This window comes from Aotus nancymaae, unplaced genomic scaffold (assembly GCF_030222135.1).
Source record: "Aotus nancymaae isolate 86718 unplaced genomic scaffold, 86718_ANA_hifiasm-v0.15.2.pri h1tg000095l, whole genome shotgun sequence".
Lineage (NCBI taxonomy): Eukaryota > Metazoa > Chordata > Mammalia > Primates > Aotidae > Aotus > Aotus nancymaae.
The window spans coordinates 4338005-4359217 of NW_026988510.1; the positions used below are offsets into that span (position 1 = coordinate 4338005).

Here is a 21213-nt window from a genome sequence, read left to right on the forward strand (position 1 = left end):
AGGAGGCGTGGGACGAGCTGCCAGGCTGTGCAGAGCTACAGGTAGATGGGGAAATACCTGTGGCCACCCGGGTTGGATCTGGGAGCTTCCCTGTGCCTGGCTCCTCTGGGCAGAGTGTAGATGGTCCACGGGCTCTAGATTCAGACAGAACCCGCTCTTTGGTGCCTTGGCTGCTCTGCTCACCTGCATCCAGTTGCGTCTCCTGTGGCTACACTGCATCCTACCCTCGACTTCGTGCACCCTAAGTTCCCTTCTAGTGTATATCTAGGCTGGTCATGGTGCTGTGCACCTGGAATCCCATTGCTTTGGGAGGCTGAGGCAGGAGGATGTCCTCAGCCCAGGAGTTCGAGGCTGCAGTGAGCTACTATCATGCCACTGGATTCCACCTGGGGAACACAGCAAGACCTGGTCTCTAAAATAAAATAGGCTGGGTGTGGTGGCTCACACCTATAATCCCAGCACTTTGGGAGACTGGGGTGGAAGGATTCCTTGAGCCCAGGAGTTTGAGACCAGCAAGGGCAACAAAAAGATACTTTGTCTCTATAAAAAAATTCAAAAATGAGCTGGGTATGGTGGTGCATGCCTTTGGTCTGAGCTATACAGAAGGCTGAGGCAGGAGGATCACTTGACCCAAAGAGGTCAAGGCTGCAGTGAGCTGTGATTGCACCACTGCACTCCAGCCTAGATGGCAGAGTGAGATCTGTGTCAAAAATATTAATAAAATAGGCCGGTTGTGGTGGCTCATGCCTGTAATTCCAGCACTTTGGGAGGCTGAGGTGACCAGATCACGAGGTCAGGCGATCGAGACCATTCTGGCTAACACAGTGAAATGCCGTCTCTACTAAAAATACAAAAAATTAGCCAGGCATGGTGGTGCACACCTGTAGTCCCAGCTACTCGGGAAGCTGAAGCAAGAGAATTGCTTGAACCTGGGAGGCGAAGGTTGCAGTGAGCCAAGATCGAGCCACTGCACTCCAGCCTGGCGACAGAGAAAGACTGTGTGTCAAAAAAATAGATAATAAATAAATAAATGAGATGGCTTGCCTTAAAGCGCTTCCCATTGCCTTCAGGATCAAGTCCAATTTCTTCAAAGTAGCTCACAAGAGCAGGCCCCTTCAGGCTGGCCGCCACCCGTCTTTCTGGCTTCACCAGTCACCCCTGCCCTGGTGGGATGCTGCGCTCAGCGGGAGAGGACGGTCTTGCAGGGCTGGTGAGAAACAAGCTCTGCTGCTGCCTGGAGGTCTGAGCAAGGCTGTGCCAGACACCCCTGAGGACTTCACCGGTGTCAGTCCCTTTAAACCTTGCAAGCTCCAGGAGAAGGTGACGCTCAAAATAGGCCACAGGGGAAGTGGTAGGGGCCCAGTCCGTCAGAGCTACTGCTGCTGGCCAGAAACACTGGGTCATGGGCACCAGGTGGAATCGGCCCGCAGGAGGCCACATGGTCATCCGTTCCCAGACCGAGGCACAGTGAATGCCCAAGTCCCCCAGCAGGAGCCGCAGAGGTGTCCACTCTCCGGCCCCCAGTGCACAGTGGACGCCCCGCTTGCAAAGTCATCCCTTTCCGTTCTCAGGGTCCTGTTCCGTGCCACAGGCCTGGCTTCTTTCAGTGGAGGCAGGGCAGGAAGATTGACCCCTGAAGACTTATTTTCCATTCTGTGTGTCTTTTTGGCTGTGTCACTGTTTTTCTAGCCCCCTCCTCCACTCAGTGATGACACCACCAGCTGCCAGCTACTGCTTTCCCCTAAGCGCCCCCAGGAGGCCCCAGGAGACAGGCTGAGCTCACTTCATGCCACAGCAGTGGCTCCTAACCTTGGCTGAGGAGTCTGGAAAATTCTGTTGCCCCAGCCCTGCCCCTATAGGTGCCCATTTCTTTGGTCCAGGAGGAGGCCTGGATGTGGGGCAGGTGGTTCCATAGTACAGGTGGAGCTGGGAGGGTTTTTTTTATTTTTTTCTTTTCTTTGAGACGGAGTTTCCCTCTTGTTGCCCAGGCTGGAGTACAATGGGTTGATCTTGGCTTACCGCAGCCTCTGCCTCTTAGGTTCAAGCGATTCTTCAGCCTCAGCCTCCTGAGTAGCTGGGATTACAGGCATGTGCCACCACACTTGGCTAATTTTGTATTTTTAGTAGAGATGGGGATTCTCCATGTTGGTCAGGCTGGTCTCCAACTCCCGACCTCAGGTGATCCGCCCACTCGGGCCTCCCAAAGTGCTGGGATTACAGGTGTGAGCCACCACACCCAACCAATATTTTATTTACTCAGTTTTTTGAGATAGAGCCTTGCTCTGTCTCCCAGGCTTGGGTGCAGTGGTGCAATCTTAGCTCACTCCAACCTCCACATCCCAGGTTTAAGTGATTCTCCTGCCTCAGCCTCCCAAGTAACTGGGATTACAGGCACCCACCACCATGCCTGGCTAATTCTGTATTTTGGTAGAGATGGAGTTTCACCATGTTGGCCAGGCTGGTCTCGGACTCCTGACCTCAAGTGATCCACCCGCCTCAGCCTCCCGAAGTGTTGGGAGCCACCGCGCCCGGCCACTCCCATGTTTATTACAGTACTATTCACAATAGTCAAGATATGGAATCAACCTAAATGCCCCTCAAAATCTGAATGGATTAAAAATGGGGTACAAGCCAGGCGCGGTGGCTCACGCTTGTAATGCCAGCACTCTGGGAAGCCAAGACAGATGGATCACCTGAGGTCAGGAGTCTAAGACCAGCCTAGACAACATGGTGAAACTCCGTCTCTACTAAAAATACAAAAAAAAAAAAAAAAGAAGAAGAAGAAAAAAGTAGCTAGGTGTGAAGGCACATGCCTGTAATCCTGGCTACTTGGGAGGTTGAGGCAGGAGAATCGCTTGAACCTGGTGGGTAGAGGTTGCAGTGAGCCAAGATTGTACCACTGCACTCAAGCCTGGGCCACAAGAGCGAGACTCCATCCCAAATAACAAAAAAAGAAAACATTTCCCCAATAAATTTAATAATTTATTTTATGACAATAAATCAAAACCCAGAGAGGCTGGCACACATGTCTGCAACTGCCTGAGGAACTTCCTATTTTGGGAGGGGCCAGGTGGCCCACAGCTCCCCATCAGCCGCAAACACTCCAGGCTCCTCTTCTTACTTCATTTTGAAGATGAAGAGACAGCAGTTCAGAGTGGTCACTTGCCCTTGGTCACACAGCATCCAGAGTGACCTTTTATGTCTTCTCTTTGAGCATACTTGTCTTTTATCTTTTGTTTTTGTTTTTATTTATTTTAGTAGAGATGGGGTCTTGGCATGTTGCCTAGGCTGATTTTTAACTCCTGGCTTCAAGTGATCCTCCTGCCTCAGCCTCCCAAAGTCCTGGGATTACAGGCATGAGCCACCGCACCTGGCCAAGAGTATTTGTCTTCATACGTGAAGGTAACTCAGTGAAATCTCCAGGTCTGTAATGGACAACTTCCAAGGCAGATACACAACAGACACAGCATTGTGAGCAGCCCTGTGGGCGGGCGGAATGTCACTACGGGTTTATTTCGTTTTTCCAATAACCTTTCATGAGGCTTCAGGGAGGTCAGAGAGGAGAGCACCCGGTTAGCTGGTGGGCAGGGGTAGCTTTCCTGCTGGAATTCCAAGCCCTGGAATCCTCTTGTGTCCTGTGATTTTTCTCAGGGCCTGATGATCAGGGTTTCCAATTCGAGTGCGGTCCTAGACAACTGTTTCACCCTCGGGAAGTTTTTCTGCCATGACCACCCCATCAAAATCACCTGGCCCTGGATGAAATTCAGCTTTCTGTCCTCCCCCAGACTCCTGAATCCCAACTCCCAGCAGTGTTCACACGGACAGTGGGCACCAGCTAGGGGATTTTCACACAGGTGCGCTCTAGCCACCGCTCTGGCTTCCTTCACCTGCGCCCACTGTGCGGGGGCAGCCTGTCCAACGAGCAGGTATTTGCTCAGGTGGTGCAAACCTGCCAATCCCGTGTCATCTGGGGCTCCTCCCAAAGTGCAAATTCCGAGCCCCTGTCCTGAAGTGTCCGAACTGGAAGCTGTGGGTGGGATGCAGGAACCTGCATTTTAATAGATTTTTTAACCAATGTGTGCAAAAAGGGCAGAAGATTGTGAAATTAATGGAAACAACCTCTTCCCTCATCTCGCTATCTGTCAGCCCAGGTGATGCTGCATCCTGGGTCGGGTGCTGAGTTGGGCCAATAAATGCATTTACTCTTGGCCTGGCACAAGGGCTCACACCTGTAATCCCAGCACTTTGGGAGGTCGAGGTGGGAGGATCGCTTGAGGCCAGAAGTTCAAGGCCAGTCTGAGTAACGTAGCGAGATCCCAAATCCACAAAAATTTGTTTAAAATTTAAAATAAAATAAACGCGTTTACTTTTGGCCCCATGCGGAACGGTGTTTACTGTGGGCGCCGGGCGCAAGCGACGGGACAACAATGCTGCCGCCAGCCGCAAGAAGCCCTGACAGCGCCAGGTGCGCGCCCACGGGCGGGGCGGGGCCTGTCACGGGCCGGGGCGGGGCCGGCGCTCAGCCTCACTCGGGCTCGCCAATCCGCGGGTTCCTACGACCGTGGTCTCGGCTACCCGCCGCCCGCGGACTGAGCCGCCGCGTTCCTATAGGCTGGCGCAGGTCGTCTTCCGGTGGGGGCGGGCTCTCGCTGTGGCGGGAAAACGGCGGCCGCGGCACCACCTCCGGGACGTAGAGGGGCGAGAAAAGCCCGTGAGGCGCTGGCTGGCGACTCGCGCCGCCATGGACGCGGCCGAGGTGGAGTTCCTGGCCGAGAAGGAGCTGGTTACCATCATCCCCAACTTCAGTCTGGACAAGATCTACCTCATCGGGGTGAGGCCCGGGCCCTCCGTGGGACGCGGGGCGGGCGCGTCCGGGGCTTCCGCGAGGCCTTCTGAGCTGGGGTGGCGGGCTCGCCCTGCTCCCGCTTCTGCGGAAGCCACCGCTCGGGGCTGCTCTCGCGCACCGCCGTTGCCGCTTCTCGAATGAGGAAAACCAGGCTGTACGCCATCGCCAGTGGCCCCGAGCGCCCGGGTTTACAGGGTTTTTGTTTGTCTGGTTTGGTTTGGTTTTTGAGACCGTCTCTCTCAGTCGCCCAAGTTGGAGTGCAGCGGCGCGACCTCGGCTCACCGCAACCTCCGCCTCCCGGGTTCAAGCGATTCTCCTGCCTCAGCGTCCCGAGTAGCTGGGACTACAGGCGTGCGCCGCCACACCTGGCTAGTTTTTGCTTTTTTGGTAGAGATGGGGTTTCGCCAGGTTGGCCAGGCTGGTCTCGACCTCCCGACCTCAGGGGATCCACCTGCTTCGGCCTCTCAAAGTGCTGGGATTCCAGGCCTGAGCCACCGCGGCCAGCTACTTTGTTTATTTGGTAGAGATGGGGGTTCTCCCTATGTCGCCCAGCCTCGCCTGGAACTCCTGGGCTCCCCGAGGCGATCCTCCCACCTCGGCCTCCCAAAGCGCTGGGATTATGGGCAAGAGTACGCTTTGCGTTTGCTTGTTTTTGTCTTTATTTTTTGAGATAGAGTCTTGCTTCGTCGCCCAGGCTGGAGTGCAGTGGTTCGGTCTCAGCTGACTGCATCCTCCGCCTCCCGGGTTCAGGTGATTCTCCTGCCCAGCAGCTGAGATTACAGGTGTGAGCCACCGCACCTGCCCAGCTTTGAGTTTTAAGTATAAAGGAGGCACCGGGGTGCTGGGAGTCCTAGAGAAGGAGTACCTGCCCGCACTCACCTCCCGGCACCCAGGACGCCAACACTGGGTGTGTGAAACCTGTTCTTGAGTTGGAGGCTGCAGGCGGGAGGAGAGGGGAGTGTCCCCGCCCGGTCAGGGGGGCCTTGCATTTCCTCCGCGGAAGGGCCAGGAGGACTGCGCCCCAGCTCGCAGGTGTCTCGGAGCTGCTTAGCAGGGGCTTTGTTGTGAGTCTGATAACAGCAGGGCTTTTGTTTTTACTTGCGTTTGGATTTCAGCTTCTGCAATGCCTTGCCGCTTATTTGATAACAGTGACACACAGTAATGCTTTTTGTTCTTTTATAATCTTACGGGGAATTGTTTTACTTTTGGCAGGGGGATCTGGGGCCTTTTAACCCAGGTTTACCAGTGGAAGTGCCCCTGTGGCTGGCAATTAACCTGAAACAAAGACAGAAATGTCGGCTGCTCCCTCCAGAGTGGATGGACGTGGGTAAGGATGCGTGAGTGACGCCTGGGTGGTGCTGGGTTGCGGTCACGCCCTCTCCCACGGGTGGAGGCATGGGGCCTCCTTCCTAAGTCTGGTCTCCTTCTGCTTCATTATCCAGTGATCAGCTGAAAAGAATACTTCCAGATTCACCTCTCAGCAGAGTCTAACCGCTGTTACTAATATCAGGTTTTGGGATTTGTGAAAACTGTAGTTTACTTTTTCAGACAGGGTCTAATTCCATTGCCCAGGCTGGAAAGCAATAGTGCAATCTCGGTTTACTGCAGCCTTTATCTCCTTGTTCAGGTGACCTCAGCCTCCCAAGCAGCTGGGACCACTGGTGTGCCTCACCACACCCTGCTAATTTTTGCGTTTTTATAGAGATGGGGTTTTGCCATGTTGCCTAGGCTGGTCTCAGACTCCTGGGGTGAAGCGATCTGGCCGCCTTGGCAGATCTGTTGGGATTACAGGCGTGAGCCACTGTGCCCAGCCTATATTTTAGTCTAAGATATTTCATTTTGCTTTAAAATAAATGAATGACCTTAAAGAAGCACTGTTTTCTTTTTTCTTTTTTTTTTTTTTGAGACGGAGTTTCGCTCTTGTTACCCAGGCTTGAGTGCAATGGCGCTATCTCAGCTCACCGCAACCTCCGCCTCCTGGGTTCAGGCAATTCTCCTGTCTCAGCCTCCTGAGTAGCTGTGATTACAGGCACGCGCCACCATGCCCAGCTAATTTTTTGTATTTTTAGTAGAGACGGGGTTTCACCATGTTGACCAGGATGGTCTCGATTTCTTGACCTCGTGATCAAGAGGTCGCCTCGACCTCCCAAAGAGAAGCACTGGTTTTAAAGTTTTAAAAATAAGTATAGATTAGCATGTAGAAAAGCAGAGTAGTTAAAGAGAATGCCTGAAAATAATACATCACAATAGGGTTGAATAAGATTCAGCTATAAGAGGCTGAAATTGTGATACATCCTGCTGCGTGGATGAACCTTCAGCTTCTTGCTGAACGAAAGAAACCGGGCACAAAGACTATACACGTGGCATCATTGCGTTTATATGAGCTGTCTGCAATAGACAAATCAATAGAGACAGTATGGATGAATATTTGCTTAGGGATGTGCGTGTTGAGGGTGATGGAGGAATTGTGGAGTTTGTTTTTGGCATGATGAAAATTGGGATTGATTGAGGTAATGGTTGCACAGGTCTGAATACGCGAAACACCATTGACTTGTACCGTTTTACTTGTTGTTCCTGAGATGGAGTCTTGCTCTGACACCCAGGCCAGAGTGCAGTGGTGCCATCTCCGATCACTGCAACCTCTGCCTCCTGCGTTCAAATGATTCTCATGTCTCAGCCTCCTGGGTAGCTCGAATTACAGGCGCATACCACCACACCTGGCTAATTTTTGTATTTTTAGTAGAGATGGGGTTTCACTATGTTGGCCAGGCTGGTCTCGCACTTGTGACCTTGTGATCTGCCTGCCTCGGCCTCCCAAAGTACTGGGATGACAGGCGTGAGTTACCGTGCCTGGCTCCGTACACTGTGTTTTTAATACTCCACAGTTCTACTAAAACTTGTATATTTTAAATGGCTGAATTGTGTGATACGTTAATTATGCCTCAATAACGCTGCTAGAAAAAAACAAAACAGTGCATCAAAGATGCAGACAGTTTTTGTTCTGAGCCTTTGCAACCTTTTCCTTTTTGGGAGATAAGAGTAGCTCATTATAGGAAAAAAATTTTAATTTTGCTATTTTTTTGTGGGATAGGGATATGGTCATGTATGTGGAATTTGAAAAGACCCTGAGTGATTTTTTTTCTTTTTGTGTCAATGGGGTCTCAGCCCTGAGTGATTTTTGACTGCCTCTCCTTACTGGGAATCACTGGGGGTACCTCCCTCCTAGAAGCGAGAACTCATTGAGCTAGCCACTCTCGGGTTCGTTTAAGACAGACTGCTTGGTGTATCTGGAGTGCAGCGGTACAATCATGGCTCACTGCAGCCTTCCCCGTGTCGTCATCCTTCTGCTTCAGCCTCCTGAGTAGCTGGGACTACAGGTGTATACCACCATGCCTGATTGACTGACTGACTGATTGATTGATTGATTGATGAAGATGGGGGACTTGCTATGTTGCCCAGGCTGATCTCAAACTCCTGGACTCGAGCAGTCCTCTTAAAGTGCTGGGATTACAGGTGTGGGTTGTTGCCTCTGGCCTGAAGGCTTTTTTTTTTAGGCAGAGAGATCCACGAGGGCTCGCTCCATTAGTGCAGCATCCTCTTCAGGCCCCTTATTTAAAATCGGTCTCTGGCAATTTGGGCCCATCCAGACCTGAGGTGATACATGGTAAGGGCCTGTCTCATCGCAGGCTAGAGTCAGAAGGTGTGGAGAGCTCTCCTTGAGCTTTCTTGCTGGGCTGGAGCTGTATCATGGGAACAGTGAGGCACCACTAGCCAGTTGGTAGACCCTGTATATGCCAGCAGCCTGCTGCCTCTGACTTCACCATAGATAAGTTCTGCCGCTTCTGGGACTGCATACAAATGGAATAATCTAGCATGTTGTTGTTTCTGACCTCTTACCCAACAGAGCGTTTCTGAGATTCACTGATTGCTACTTGTGTCATTACATACCTCCATTGCTGGGTACTCTCCATCATATGAGAATACCACATATTTGTTCACCCATTCTTCTGTTGGTAAATATTTGGGATTCCCATTTTTGGCTCTTAAAAAATATTATAAGCCAGGTGTGATGGTGCGTGCCTGTAATCCCAGCACTCTGGGAAGCCAAGGTGGGTGGATCACCTGAGGTCAGGAGGTTGAGACCAGCCTGACTAACATAGTGAAACCCCGTCTCTCCTAAATACAAAAAAAAAAAAAATGGCTGGGTGTGGTGGCACATGCCTGTAATCTAAGCTACTTGGGAGGCTGAGACAGGAGGAGTGCTTGAACCTGGGAGGCAGAGGTTGCAGTGAACCGAGATTGTGCCATTGCACTCTAGCCTGGGTGACGAGCAAAACTGCGTTGAAAAATAAAGAAATAAAAATAAGAGATGGGGGCTGGGTGCGGTGGCTCACGCCTGTAATCCCAGCACTTTGGGAGGCTGAAGTGGGTGGATCACGAGGTCAAGAGATCGAGACCATACTGGTCAACAAGGTGAAACCCCATCTCTACTAAAAATACAAAAATTAGCTGGGCATGGTGGCACACACCTGTAGTCCCAGCTACTCGGGAGGCTGAGGCAGGAGAATTGCTTGAACCCAGGAGGCAGAGGTTGCGGTGAACCAAGATTGTGCCATTGCACTCCAGCCTGGGTAACAAGAGCGAAACTCCGTTTCAAAAAAAAAAAATAAAAGAGATGGGTTTTTCTCTGTTGCCCAGGCTGGAGTGCAGTGGTTGGACATAGGTGTGATCATGGTATGATCACTGTAGCCTCCAACTCTTGGCCTCAAGCGATCCTCCTGCTTCAGCCTCCCTAGAAGCTGGGACTACAGGTATGCACCACTGTGTCCGGCTCATTTTTAGCTTTTCAGACAGTCTCTCTCTGATGCCCAGGCTGGAGGGCAGTGGTGTGATCAGGGCTCACTACAGCCTCCCCCTCCTGGGCTCAGCTGATCCTCCCATTCAGCTTCTTAAGTAGCTGGGGCTATAGGTGTATACCATTACACTCGGCTAATGTTTGTCTCACTTTGTTGCCCAGACTGGTTTTGAACTCCTGGGCTCCCACCTCGGCTGCCCAAAGTGCTGGGATTACAAGTGTGAGGCACTGCGCCTGGCTCATTTTTCGCTATTCTTAATAAGGCTTTTGTGAATATTCTTGTCCCAGTCTTTTCATGGATACGTTTTTTTCCCTTGGGTAAACAAATACGTAGTATGACGGACTTGTCGACTCTTAGGACAGATAATGCTCAGCTTTGAAAGAAACTGCCACCTGGTCCTCCAGAGCAGCTGAGTGTTTACCCAGAAGAAATGTACATGAGTTCCCATTGTTCCATATCCTGGCCAGAAATTTTGATTGTGTCTTTTTGACTTGCTAGAAAGTTGGACCAGGGGTGTTTGATAAGCAGACTCAGATGTTAGTGAAAGGTGACTGTGCTGTGTAGAGAAGGTCGGGGTGATGGGAGTGGAGTAGGGATTCATCCAGGCAAGGCCTGAGTAGCCTCTAGCTGATGGAGGTGGGAGACCTGGTGGGTGTCTTGGTATGTTTTGAAGGCAGTGGCACCCAGATTGGCTGAAGGACTGACCGTGGGGTGTGAGGGAGAAGAGTGAAAGCTGACAGCCAGGCTGTTGGCTTGAGGCCCAGAAGGAGACGGAGTTGCTGTGTCCTGAGGTGGGAGGCTGTAGGAGCAGGGTGTGGGCTGCAGTGGGGTACCAGGAGTTGGGGTTTGAACTGTTGTGCTTTTTGGATATTCAGGGGAAAGTTACAGCAGTGACGAGGCATTGAGTCAGGAGTTAGGACTCGCGGCTGATGGGGGCATACATTGGGAGGTCTTTCCGAGCATGAGGTGATATTTGGACAAGGTGGTATGGATGTGAGTTGAGGTAGTGGAGAAAGGGGTTGGGAGCTGAGCTCCGTACCGGTGTCGAGAGGTCAAGAGGAATTGGCAAGTGACAAGAAGGGGTACCTCCTGAGGTCAGAAGAAAGCTCAGAGGGGTATCCTGGTACCTGGAGAGGGATTTGGATGAGGGAGGGCCTTCTTTTTAAGGCGGTAGATGTTCGTGTGTTTGCGAGGGTCAAGCAGGGAGGGGACAGTGGTCATTTGAGAGAATGAGAGCTACTGGAGTGCCTTTCTGTGCAGGTGAGAGGAGGGCCCCAGGACTCCTGGAAGGCTGGTCCTCTAGTGGGTGGGAGCTACACAGGGAGGCTGGCGGATGGGGTGGCATGCGGGTCACACTCAGCTGGCTGTCAGGGGTGAGGCGGGTGGTGGATTGAGGTGGTGCTGACAGAGGTGGAGAGAGGGTGAGTGGACTGGGGAATTGGGCCAGGATTGCAGGACAGCAGCAAGGGCCCTGGGGATGGGTAGCTGGCACTTTTCACTGGGATCTTGCAGCATAGTTGTGCTGCATGCTTGTCCCTCAGCTACATTCCACAGTCCACACGCAGGACAGATTTCTCCGCAGAGGGGGAGGGCTGAGGGAAATGGGCATGTGTGAGAACAGTGCTGGTGCCGGTGGAATCGGACACAGCCGCTTGATTCTAGCTGCTGGGCTTTAACCCCTCTAGGATCTTACGCCTCCTCCTGGCTGGGGTGGCTTCACTGCCCCCACTCCCGAGGGTGTTGTAGCACTCCCAGGTCTGGGCGGCTCTAATTTTGTAAGGTGTCTTGCTCTTTCTAAATAAGGCTTAGTATAAATAAATTTAAGTCATTGACTGTTTTGTTCTCTTACTGCATGAAAGGTGAAGTACTGACCAGGTATGGTGACTCACTCCTGTAATGCCAGCACTGTGAGGCTGAGCCAGGAGGATCACTTGAGCTCAGGAGTTTGAGACCAGGCTGGGCAACATGGTGAGACCTCATCTGTACAACAAATAAAAAAAATCAGCTGGTTATGGTGGCATGCACCTGTGATCTCAGCTACTCCTTGGGAGGCTGAGGCAGGAGGATTGTTTGAGTCCAGGAGGTTGAAGCTGCAGTGAGCTGTGATGGTGCCACTGCATTCCAAGCCTGGGCTTCAGAGAGACCCTCTCTCAAAAAAACAAATAACAGTAAAGTACTTTGTTCTTTCCCTTAAATACCAAAACAAACATTGAGCTTTTGACTCTGACATTCTTTTTAGGAATATGTACTACAGGCCGCAGCAGCAAAAAAAATTTACCTTTCTTTTGGAGAGAGTTTCAAGGAGGAGGTCTCGATTCATCTAGTTAATGAGGCAGATGTTTCCCAAAACATTTTTTCCACATATTTGCTAGATAATGTAGGCCATTGGCAAATGTGGCAGGTTTAATATCTTATTTATAATGATGGTAAAATCTATTAACTTCTGAATTTCAGAAAAGTTGGAGAAGATAAGGGATCATGAACGAAAGGAAGAAACTTTCACCCCAATGCCCAGCCCTTACTATATGGAACTTACCAAGCTGCTATTAAATCAGTAAGTAGATACCCCCTCTTAGGGGCCACACCCGAGGCTGGACTTACCACGCTCTTCCTCTCACCCTCACCTTTCCTCTCTGCTTCCCTGCTTATTGCCATAGAAAGTGGCAGCCGTGGCCCCGTTAGGTCCGTGACAAGGAGGTCATCTGTGTGCACACACCTGCCAGGCGTTCTCTGTCCATCTGTGTGTGTCATTTCTCTGTTCTTTCCCTTTCTGTCTCTTATTTTTGTTTCTCTCCACCCTCCGGTGAAGCCCTTGGCTCTTTTCGTTCTGCCTCATGTCACTCCACCTTGGGCCCTGGTGTAAGCCACCAGCATCTCGGCAGTAGCCGTCCTTAGTCACGTATGTATTCTATTGAGCACAGCTTCACTCTTGTTTCTCCTTGGAATATGTGGAACTGCCATCTGACTCCCTGCTTAAAATCCTCAGTCTTCCAGCGTTCTAGTATAAAGTCCTGTGCGTGGCACTCTACCAGTGTGCAGCCTGGTGCGTGCTCCTCCTTCCTCTCTGACCCCTCTCTGCGGCTCTTTCCTCTGCTTCTGGAGGGCTCAGGCTCACACTGGCCCCTGTCGTTTCTTGTAGCATTCTGACTTTGCATGTACTGTTTTTTGCCCTGTAAGTCCATCCTTTGCCTGCCTCTGCTCACCTCCTCAGGTTAGCATTGTATGTCTCTCCCGGGTTGAGTATACATGTTCTCTTGGCAGCTCTACACGTTGCTATGGCATTTGCCAGTTTTGATTTTCTTGTCTGGCTGTGCCATCACATGTACCCATTTTGAATGGGCAGGGGCTGGCTCCCGTATGCATATGTCCCCAGTGAGATGCCTGGGGCTTATGTTTGTTGAGTGAAAGAGTGAAACAGGTAAAGGCTGACAAGTGTGGATCATCTTGCTTGGGAGATATGTAGAACATAATTTGTACAATGTAAACTTCTGAGGCTCCCCAAGCATCCTTGAACTGGGTTCAGGAGCAGAACTAGAATCAAAAATTGGGACCCTAGTACTACTGCGTGCTGCAGAGCAGTGGGAAGGGCTGGGCTCCCGGAGTGGCATTGCTGAGTCTAAATGAAAACTTGGGGTATGCAATATGGGCTTGTGTGTAGGTCGATAGCAGGCTGCAGCCAACTATGCATTTCATAAAAGCTGAGAACCAGCAATGTACCAAGAATTCGACTCAGCAGTGGAATTTGTCCTGTAGGTCCGGTTCCTGGTGTGATGTGGGTTCCTGGTAGCGATGTAGGTCTGTGAACCCATAGTGAACCTTCATTGTGACAAATACTCTCGATAGTCCATCAGACCGAAACAAGGCCAGGTCGTGGCAGAGAAGGGTTCATAGAGGTTTGCTGGGAGCACAGACCTGCAGGGGTGGATGGGAGGGAAGAGGGCGGTGAGGCAGGAGGAGCTGATGAATGTAAAGGCACAGTGTGTGAAGGGGTCTGGGGTAGCCAGGCAAGCAGAGGTGTTTGAGCATGTTTAGTACACTTGTGGGAGCAGGGGAGAGGAACCATAGATTCTCCTGCAATGGCCAGCCTCTGGGAGGGGCGTGCAGCCTCAGAGGGACTTAAGAGAGATGGCAGTGGCAGTGGGGATGGTAGCTGGAAGGGAGAGGATCTATCAACAGACTAGGGAAGAATCTGCCATAGGTGAGGGGGCCTATTCATTTTTCATTTTTGAAGCTAAATATATTATGTATATAGTCTTTATCAAAAACCTTGTTTAATAATTCATTCGGCTAAGGGACTTAAATTTATGTTTGTTCTGCAGTTCAGTTGACAAGGAGTTGGGGTCCTTTGTTTAACCTGCTGTTCAAAGCAGGAGATCTGAATGCTGGGGTTTATAAATAAAACTCAATACATAAATTTTGTGCCAGTGATTTGTCACCTAATGGTCGGGAGTTAATTGTAGCATATGGAGAGAGAATGTCCAGCATAGCGTGGAATGCCTAGTGATGAACAGTATTAGCTTCTGCTTTTATCTTGTAGTTTTTCTTCAAAGGTTCAAAGTGTTTCTCAAAGGGAGCCTTGACTTTGTGAAAGCTTTCCTTCAGCCCTTGCTGACTTTGAACTTCCAGCCAGAATCCTGCTGTGTGTAGGTGTGCTCACTGGATACTAATTTGCAGTTTCTTCTGTGAGTTTTGAAACTTGGTTTTGTCTTCTCTGAAGAGCAGGAGAACCCCTTCCCTTTAGGGCTTTGGTGAGGATAGAAATGCCAGGTAATGTGCTAAGCCGAGTACCTGGCACAGAGCTGGTGTTTTCCTTCTCTGGGCTGTGAGCCCTGGATTCCTCGTGTGGTATAGGGATCCTCCTCAACACTCGGTACATAAGGAGCAATAGAACTTGACCTTTGAGCCAGCTCTTGAAACCGATTCCTTGTAGATGGAGGTTATGCAGCAGGGAATGCTGTTACTCTGAGACAGAGGCTTCTGACTTAGAGCTGATTCGCTACTAATTTTCTTAGGTAAACAGAGGTCCTGTTCAGCAGCCTACCACAGGGTGGTTAATGTGAGCAAAAGATGCTCCATGTGGATCACTGCCAAATGCCCATGGCACCTAGCTTAACTGCTACAAATCTTTACATCTTAGAATTGAAAACAAAGCAAAACAGACTTTGTGGGTCTGGAATGGCCGGAGTATTTTGCCTGGAAAGAGCCACTTTATCAAGCATTGCTTCAGTTAATGGAGTGTTCCCTGGCTGACTCTCCCCCTTGCTCCTTCAGTGCTTCCGATAACATCCCGAAGGCAGATGAAATCCGGACCCTCGTCAAGGACATGTGGGACACTCGTATAGCCAAACTCCGAGTGTCTGCTGACAGCTTTGTGAGACAGCAGGAGGCACATGCCAAGGTAGGTGCCACCTTGCCTGAGTGCTGGTGGCCTCGATGTTGCAGAATTTCGCATGGCATCCTGTCTGCTGAGGCTACTGTAGGCAGGCGTTACTAGCTGTGCTTTTTAAAAGGTTCATTGGTTTCTTATTTTTATTCGGTAGAGTTTGCCTTTTTCTCAAAATCAAAAACTCGTTTGCCAGCTTGGTCTGTTTTCTTGTTTTAGCTGGATAACTTGACCTTGATGGAGATCAACACCAGCGGGACTTTCCTCACACAAGCGCTGAACCACATGTACAAACTACGCACAAACCTCCAGCCTTCGGAGAGTACCCAGTCTCAGGACTTCTAGAGAAAGGCCTGGTGCAGGCGGCTCGCTGGGGCATGTGAGTGCTCAGGACATGAGGTACTTGTGGTTCTGGAGCTCTAGAAATACTTTTGAATGCATGAAAAACGTGTGAAGGTGCAAGGAATGGACTCATAACATTGCTGGAGAAGCAACAAGTTTGTGATTCGTCCTTAAAACTTAGCTCCCTGGGACAGTCAATTCCACATCTGATTCTAGAAACTAGCCTTCCGCGCCCGCCCCTACTTTTGAAAAAGAAAAAAGCTTTAGGCAAGTAAGTTATTCTCCCTAGCAGAGCCACTTGGGTCTCCTGCGTAGAAACTGCCACACTTGGGTAAGTGTTCAGCGACTGTTAGGTGTAAATACAGCAGGAGCAGCCATGTGGCCAAGGGCTTTTTTTCCCCCTTCTTGATCCTGATTTTCTTGGGTTAAACTGAGACTCTCCCACAGAGGTGGCTCCCAGAGGATGGCAGATGGTGCAGCTAAGGATGCTGACCACAGTGAGCCCAGACCCACAATAAAAATGGACTTGGCTCTGACTCTTAAGTTTTTGTCCTGCATAACTACCAAGTGAAAGAACTGAGCCCTGTGGCTGAGATGATCCAGTCAACGAAACTGAGGTGCACAGCAGTCCACTGGAAACTGCAGACCAGCACCTGGGTGTCTCGTGCTCTGGGCTATGTGTGGCTCAGGTTTAAGAGGAGAGTCAGGAAAATACAATCCGATGTATTAAGCACGATTGACACTTAAGACAATGCTAGAAGAAAAGCAGACTTTTAACGCTGCTTTTCATGGAGTTAGGACTTTTTTTTTTTTTTAAGACAGAGTCATGCAGTGGCGCAATCTGAGCTCACTGCAACCTCTATCTCCAGTGTTAAAGTGCTTCTCTGCCTCAGCCTCCTGAGTAGCTGGGATTACAGATTGTGTCCAGCTGATTTTTTTTGTATTTTTAGTAGAGATGGGGTTTCACCATTTTGGCCAGGCTAGTCTACAACTCCTGACCTTGTGATCCACCTGCCTCGGGCTCCCAAAGTGCTGGGGTTATAGGTGTGAGCCACCATGCTGGGCCAGGAAAGGACTCTTCATTGTAGGTAACCATGGGCTCAGGGGAAATTATTTTTTTCTAAGAGAAAATTATTTGTAGCATTTTGGAACTGCTAGGTCCTTTGTAGAAATTATATTACCTTGAGAGGTGAAGTTGTCCAGCATCATGCAATGGATAGAAGGTTCTGCTACTGGCTTGAAAAGGAACTTTGGGACGCGGTCTCATTCTTTCACCCAGGCTGCAGTAGAGTGGCGTGATCATAGCTAACCGCAGCTTCGAACTCTTGGATTTAAGCAATCCTCCCCCCTCAGCCTCCCAAAGCACTGGGATTGTCCCAAGCAACAGCCACCATGCCTGGCTTATTTTTGGCTGAGTGCTGTCTGGAGAGCTCTGAGAACGCACATGTGTGACAGACTGAGCCTAAAGACGACGGCCCAGGGTCTGCCCTCTTCCAGTGTACAGTGTGCCTGTGCACTACTGCTCCGTGTTGCTGCCCACATGTCCCCGCCAGGCAGGTGTGGGTTGTTATTCTGACCCTGAAGGGTCAGACCTGGAAAAGTGGGGGATGAGGTCTCCGTAATTTTAGGTGCTGTTCAGAGTTCATTCAGGTCATAGGGCTTGTTCTTTCATCTCACCCTTCCTCGGAATCCTCCAGCTTTCACCTGGAAGTCTTTGCAAATGACACCACTTGTTGTGGAGGGCGAGGGATCCTAATGCCCTGCTCTTAGAACCTGAGCTAGTCGAGGCAGCTGCATCTGTCTGCATGTTTTACCTGTGGAGCTTAATAGCTGTTGAGCTTTTTATTGTCTGGGCTTGTTTTATTATATCATAAAAAAGATTTTCCTCTTAACATGATTTAGGAAGATTTTATTTTTTGGATGTTGTCAGAAATTACAGCAATATATTCATAAATACCTAATTACTACATTCAACAAATAATATTACAATACAATTAATTCAAACAAGTACACTTAGAACAGGTTTAATTTCACAGCATCTAAACTGCCCCCAGAGTGACCGAGGCACCGGTGTTCCTCCCTCCCACCTGTGTATGGGTTTACTGTTCTAGAATTAAGCACAGGGTACGTACAAAACAACACCAATGAGCATGGTCTTCCTCAGGTCAAGGCAGAGTTTAAGGAGTTCTTTAGGTTAAGCACTGCATTGAAAAGTTGGGGACAGGCTACTGCAAGTAGTAAGAAAGTCAACAGCTTGGTTACTTGAAAGAGTATAGAGACTGCTAAGTGGCTAATACAGTTTAAAGAGGAACAGAATCGGTTGTCTTGACCATCTCCATCTTGTGGTGGATCCCTGGAATTTTCTACACTTGCGTGAAACATGTGGCTCAGGGAAAGGGGAGTATCTGGTTTGAAATTCAGCTTAATTTTTGAGAGTTGGCAGTATTATGAACTACTTGAAGAAAATACCATTCTGCTACAAACTGTGGATTCCCTGTGTCAGAATCCTTTGCTGCTGCAGGTGTGGGCTCCTTTAGATACTCTGAATTCTCTTACGGGTGCAACCTATCAAAATGTTAGTGCCAATTCAGTGCTTTGTTCCTTTGAGCTGAGAATTATAGATGATAGTGTGGACAATACTGTCTCGGTTGTCTGAGACATTGGCTTAGGAACATGGTATTTTATGTCAGTCTGGCTCTCATTATATGCAACAAAGAATAAGTTGTTTCAACGAGAAACCAGATAATTTACTACTAGAAGGTATCCCTGTGGAGGATAGATGGCAGCTCCCTTCCAGGTAATACAGGAAGATGGTCAAAGGGACCAAGCTGAGGGCTTCATGGACAGCCTGACACACAAGTGGCATAATCCGCTCCAGAGTGGATTTGACGTACTCAACGCAAAATAGCTGAACAAAAAGCTTTAGAGGTTGCATGTCAATTTTTAAGCCCAACTGAAAACAGATTTAGATGCTACCGTGTTGAGAATCATCTGAAAGTAATTTTGCGAAGTATGCAAGTAATTATCGATGGGAGAACCATGACTGGGTGCTGTGTCTTAGTGGTGTGCTTTCATTTTTGAGAGATGCTTCTTAGTTTATCTGTGTTGTCTTATTGGTTTGTATTCTGATTGTCGTATTACTTGAGTAAGAGTACTTGGAGATCACCACAGTAGGTGGAAGGATGGGGAGACAGTAGGAGAGAAGCTCAAGGGCTGGGTAGAAGGCAGCTATTGCTAGCTACAGGGACACTGCTCCCCTCCCCGGGCAGACCTCTTAGAGTGTGCCACCTGTCCCCTGTGCTGTCACAGAAAAGCCAACCAAGGGAGTGCGCCTTGGATGGTAAGGGATGGGCTGTGTTTTTAAGTTATGAGATCTGTTTCCCTTTTACTTCAGCCAAGGCCCTTACCAAAGCTAAGTAGCAAAAGCATCCAGACATCTGTGATGGAGGAGGCGGCCTGAGTGTGGAAGTGCTAAGATGTGACTCCTAAGCCTTCAGACCAGAAACCTCAAGCAGGTTTTCAGTGGAGAAATCCAGTGAGATTTTGTCCTGATTGTTGGTATCGGACTCCCTCTTAACACCTGTGGAACATGCTGACCTCCCCATGTCTTTCGGGGGGAGGCCTGTAGCACAGTCCCCCGAGTTCTCTTCCAGCTGCTTCTGTGGAGAGCAAGGCCCTTGCTGACTGCTGATAATACTGGTGGTACATTTATCTGAGTTTGCTAATAACTGGAAGATTCTTGGCAGACTTACAAAGCAAACTGTGCGGGGGCAGATAAAGTGACAGGCTGCCAGCTGCCAGCAAGCTGTTCTGCACAGCAAGGGCTGGGGCCAAGGGCTCGGCTGCTGGTCTGAGCAGTGAGCAGCCAGCATACAGGTCAGGCACCCTGCCTGAAGCTCAGGACTCCACCCCTGGACCAGTCAGTGGGGGTCCTGGCCTCTGGTTAGGGCCCATGGGAGCAAGAGATGCCTTTATGATCTCACTACCACCACAAGCAGCAACTGGGAGGAGGACACGCCTAGTGCTTTCCCTTGGTGTGAGGAGCCCAGTTTCTGGCCGTTCCTGTGCTTGTCACAGTAAAAGTTCAAAAAGGAGGGGTTCAGCTCAGACCTTGTTTGTGCTACTTTAGGCTTTTACAAAGCCTTGGATTTTAAGCCTCTAAAGTTCCTATTCTGTACCTGCTCTCAGACACCTCAGAATTCTATCGCGGAAATCATTTCGTTTCTGGAAGGCTTTTAAAAGCCCCCGCCCATGCATGCACATGGTTGTCACACACAGGTTCTACAGATTACCCCCTCCTCCCTTGATAGCAATGGCTGATAGTAGCTTGTCCTGATGCTGGGGGTGGGGAACGGGGAGTGGAGGAGATAAGCAGTAGCCCATGGCTTTCTACGGTAGCTTCTGGTGCAACCCAAGCTAAAAATGAAGTGATCGCATAGGCGCCAGTGGTAAGCTCTTTTGCTTTTCTTCTTCTTTAATTTTTAAAAACACTTCAATATTTTAATGTCCTGACCAGCAGCAGTACAAACACTAAAAGCAAGGGGTTTTTTTTTTTTTGCCCAAAAAAACAACAAACAAAACCCCCAACAGGAAAAACAAACAAAAATCCCCCAAACCACATATTAAAAATGGCAGGCTTTTTATAACAATAGTTAAAGTAATAAAAACATACAAAACTTTGTTTTTTAATATATATACACAGTACAAGGCTGAAGCACCTTTGACTTTTCTCTCAAAATTTACGTCTGTATGAAAACCCCACCCACTGTAGTAACAATCTGGTGGGTGTGAAGCTGTGTATCCACAGAGCTCTGTACATGCTCCCCACGGAGTAATAAAAAGGTACCTTCAGTTTTTGAATTCATTTTCTCTTTAGGTAAGAGCTTTTCCAGGGAAAAGCCTTTGGGTTGCTTTGTGTGCTCCTAGGACTTGTTGCTTTGAAGAAAATTTTGCAGGAAAGTAAATAATGAAAGAAATAAGCCCTTTTTACTTACAATGCACCCAACCTTCTTTTCAGTGAAGCAAGTTTCACTCCTGGGGAGGAATGAGACTGACCCCATCACTGCCGCAAAAGCAGACTTGGCTTGAGGCATAGTAACATGGCAACACAAGAAAGAACAGAACCGGTGTGATCCGTTCATATGCACAGAGGGCTGTAAATCATAAAGTTTTAGTGTTGGTAATGGAGCCTTCATGTTCAGATTAAAAAACAATGTGGGAGAGGAAGAACTCAAACCGCCTGTAAAAAGAATCTATGGCATCCTACGTTGGTTGCTCGCTGAATGACAAAGGTGATTCAGTTGCATTGAAGTCAAGGTGAGTTCATTTTTTTTTTTTCTGGAGCCTGGAATCCTTTGCTTCATGCATGGCACATTCTCATTTTTTAAGCTTCAAACCTCCCAGTGAAAAATATTAAATATTCAAGGTAATAAAATAGATAATATTTCTATACTATAGGTTCGGCCTAGTGCAAGGGAAACCGTCACCTGGGGTATCCCTTCAGGTAGCCCCTAGGCCAGTGCATTGCAGGCAAGGCAAGGCACTTTCGTAAGTGGTCCAGTTCCGCCTGGAGCCGCTCGCGTTCTGAGACCATCTTCTGTTTCTGGTTCCTCAACTCCTGGAGAGAGGGAAATCTGTGTCAAAACCAACCCACTTTTTCTGTAAGAACAAGCATGTTGTACCCAAACATGTTGGAAGGAAAGGCAATCCCGGTTACAAAATGTCTTGGCTGGGTGTGGTGGCTCATGCCCTGAGGCGAGTGGATCACCTGGAGTGAGGAGATCCAG

At 49.4% G+C, this 21213-nt stretch overlaps 2 protein-coding genes across 6 annotated transcripts in view; one reads left to right on the forward strand and one right to left on the reverse strand.

Moving 5' to 3' along the window:
* Nucleotides 1–4676: 4676 nt before the first annotated feature.
* Nucleotides 4677–19976, forward strand: GINS2 (GINS complex subunit 2). The gene is made up of 5 exons (XM_012466102.2): nucleotides 4677–4831; nucleotides 6059–6173; nucleotides 12157–12256; nucleotides 14974–15100; nucleotides 15305–19976. The coding sequence occupies exons 1-5, from the start codon at nucleotides 4742–4744 to the stop codon at nucleotides 15428–15430; spliced, it is 558 nt and encodes a 185-aa protein (XP_012321525.1). The 5' UTR covers nucleotides 4677–4741; the 3' UTR covers nucleotides 15431–19976.
* GSE1 (Gse1 coiled-coil protein) overlaps nucleotides 17322–21213 on the reverse strand; it is a 120080-nt gene continuing 116188 nt past the window's right edge. For all 5 annotated transcript variants that reach the window (XM_064369958.1, XM_021671038.2, XM_012466106.2 and 2 more), the window contains one exon: nucleotides 17322–21044. In XM_064369958.1, coding sequence (XP_064226028.1) covers nucleotides 20910–21044 — 135 coding nt within the window. In that variant the 3' untranslated portion in view covers nucleotides 17322–20909. The remainder of the gene's footprint in view (nucleotides 21045–21213) is intronic.

Coding starts and splice junctions, on each gene's coding strand:
- GINS2 (XM_012466102.2), top strand. CDS start 4,742: ATGGACGCGGCCGAGGTGGAGTTCCTGGCCGAGAAGGAGCTGGTTACC. Junction 12,257..14,973: donor ACCAAGCTGCTATTAAATCA/GTAAGTAGATAC, acceptor TTGCTCCTTCAG/TGCTTCCGATAACATCCCGA. Junction 15,101..15,304: donor AGCAGGAGGCACATGCCAAG/GTAGGTGCCACC, acceptor TTCTTGTTTTAG/CTGGATAACTTGACCTTGAT.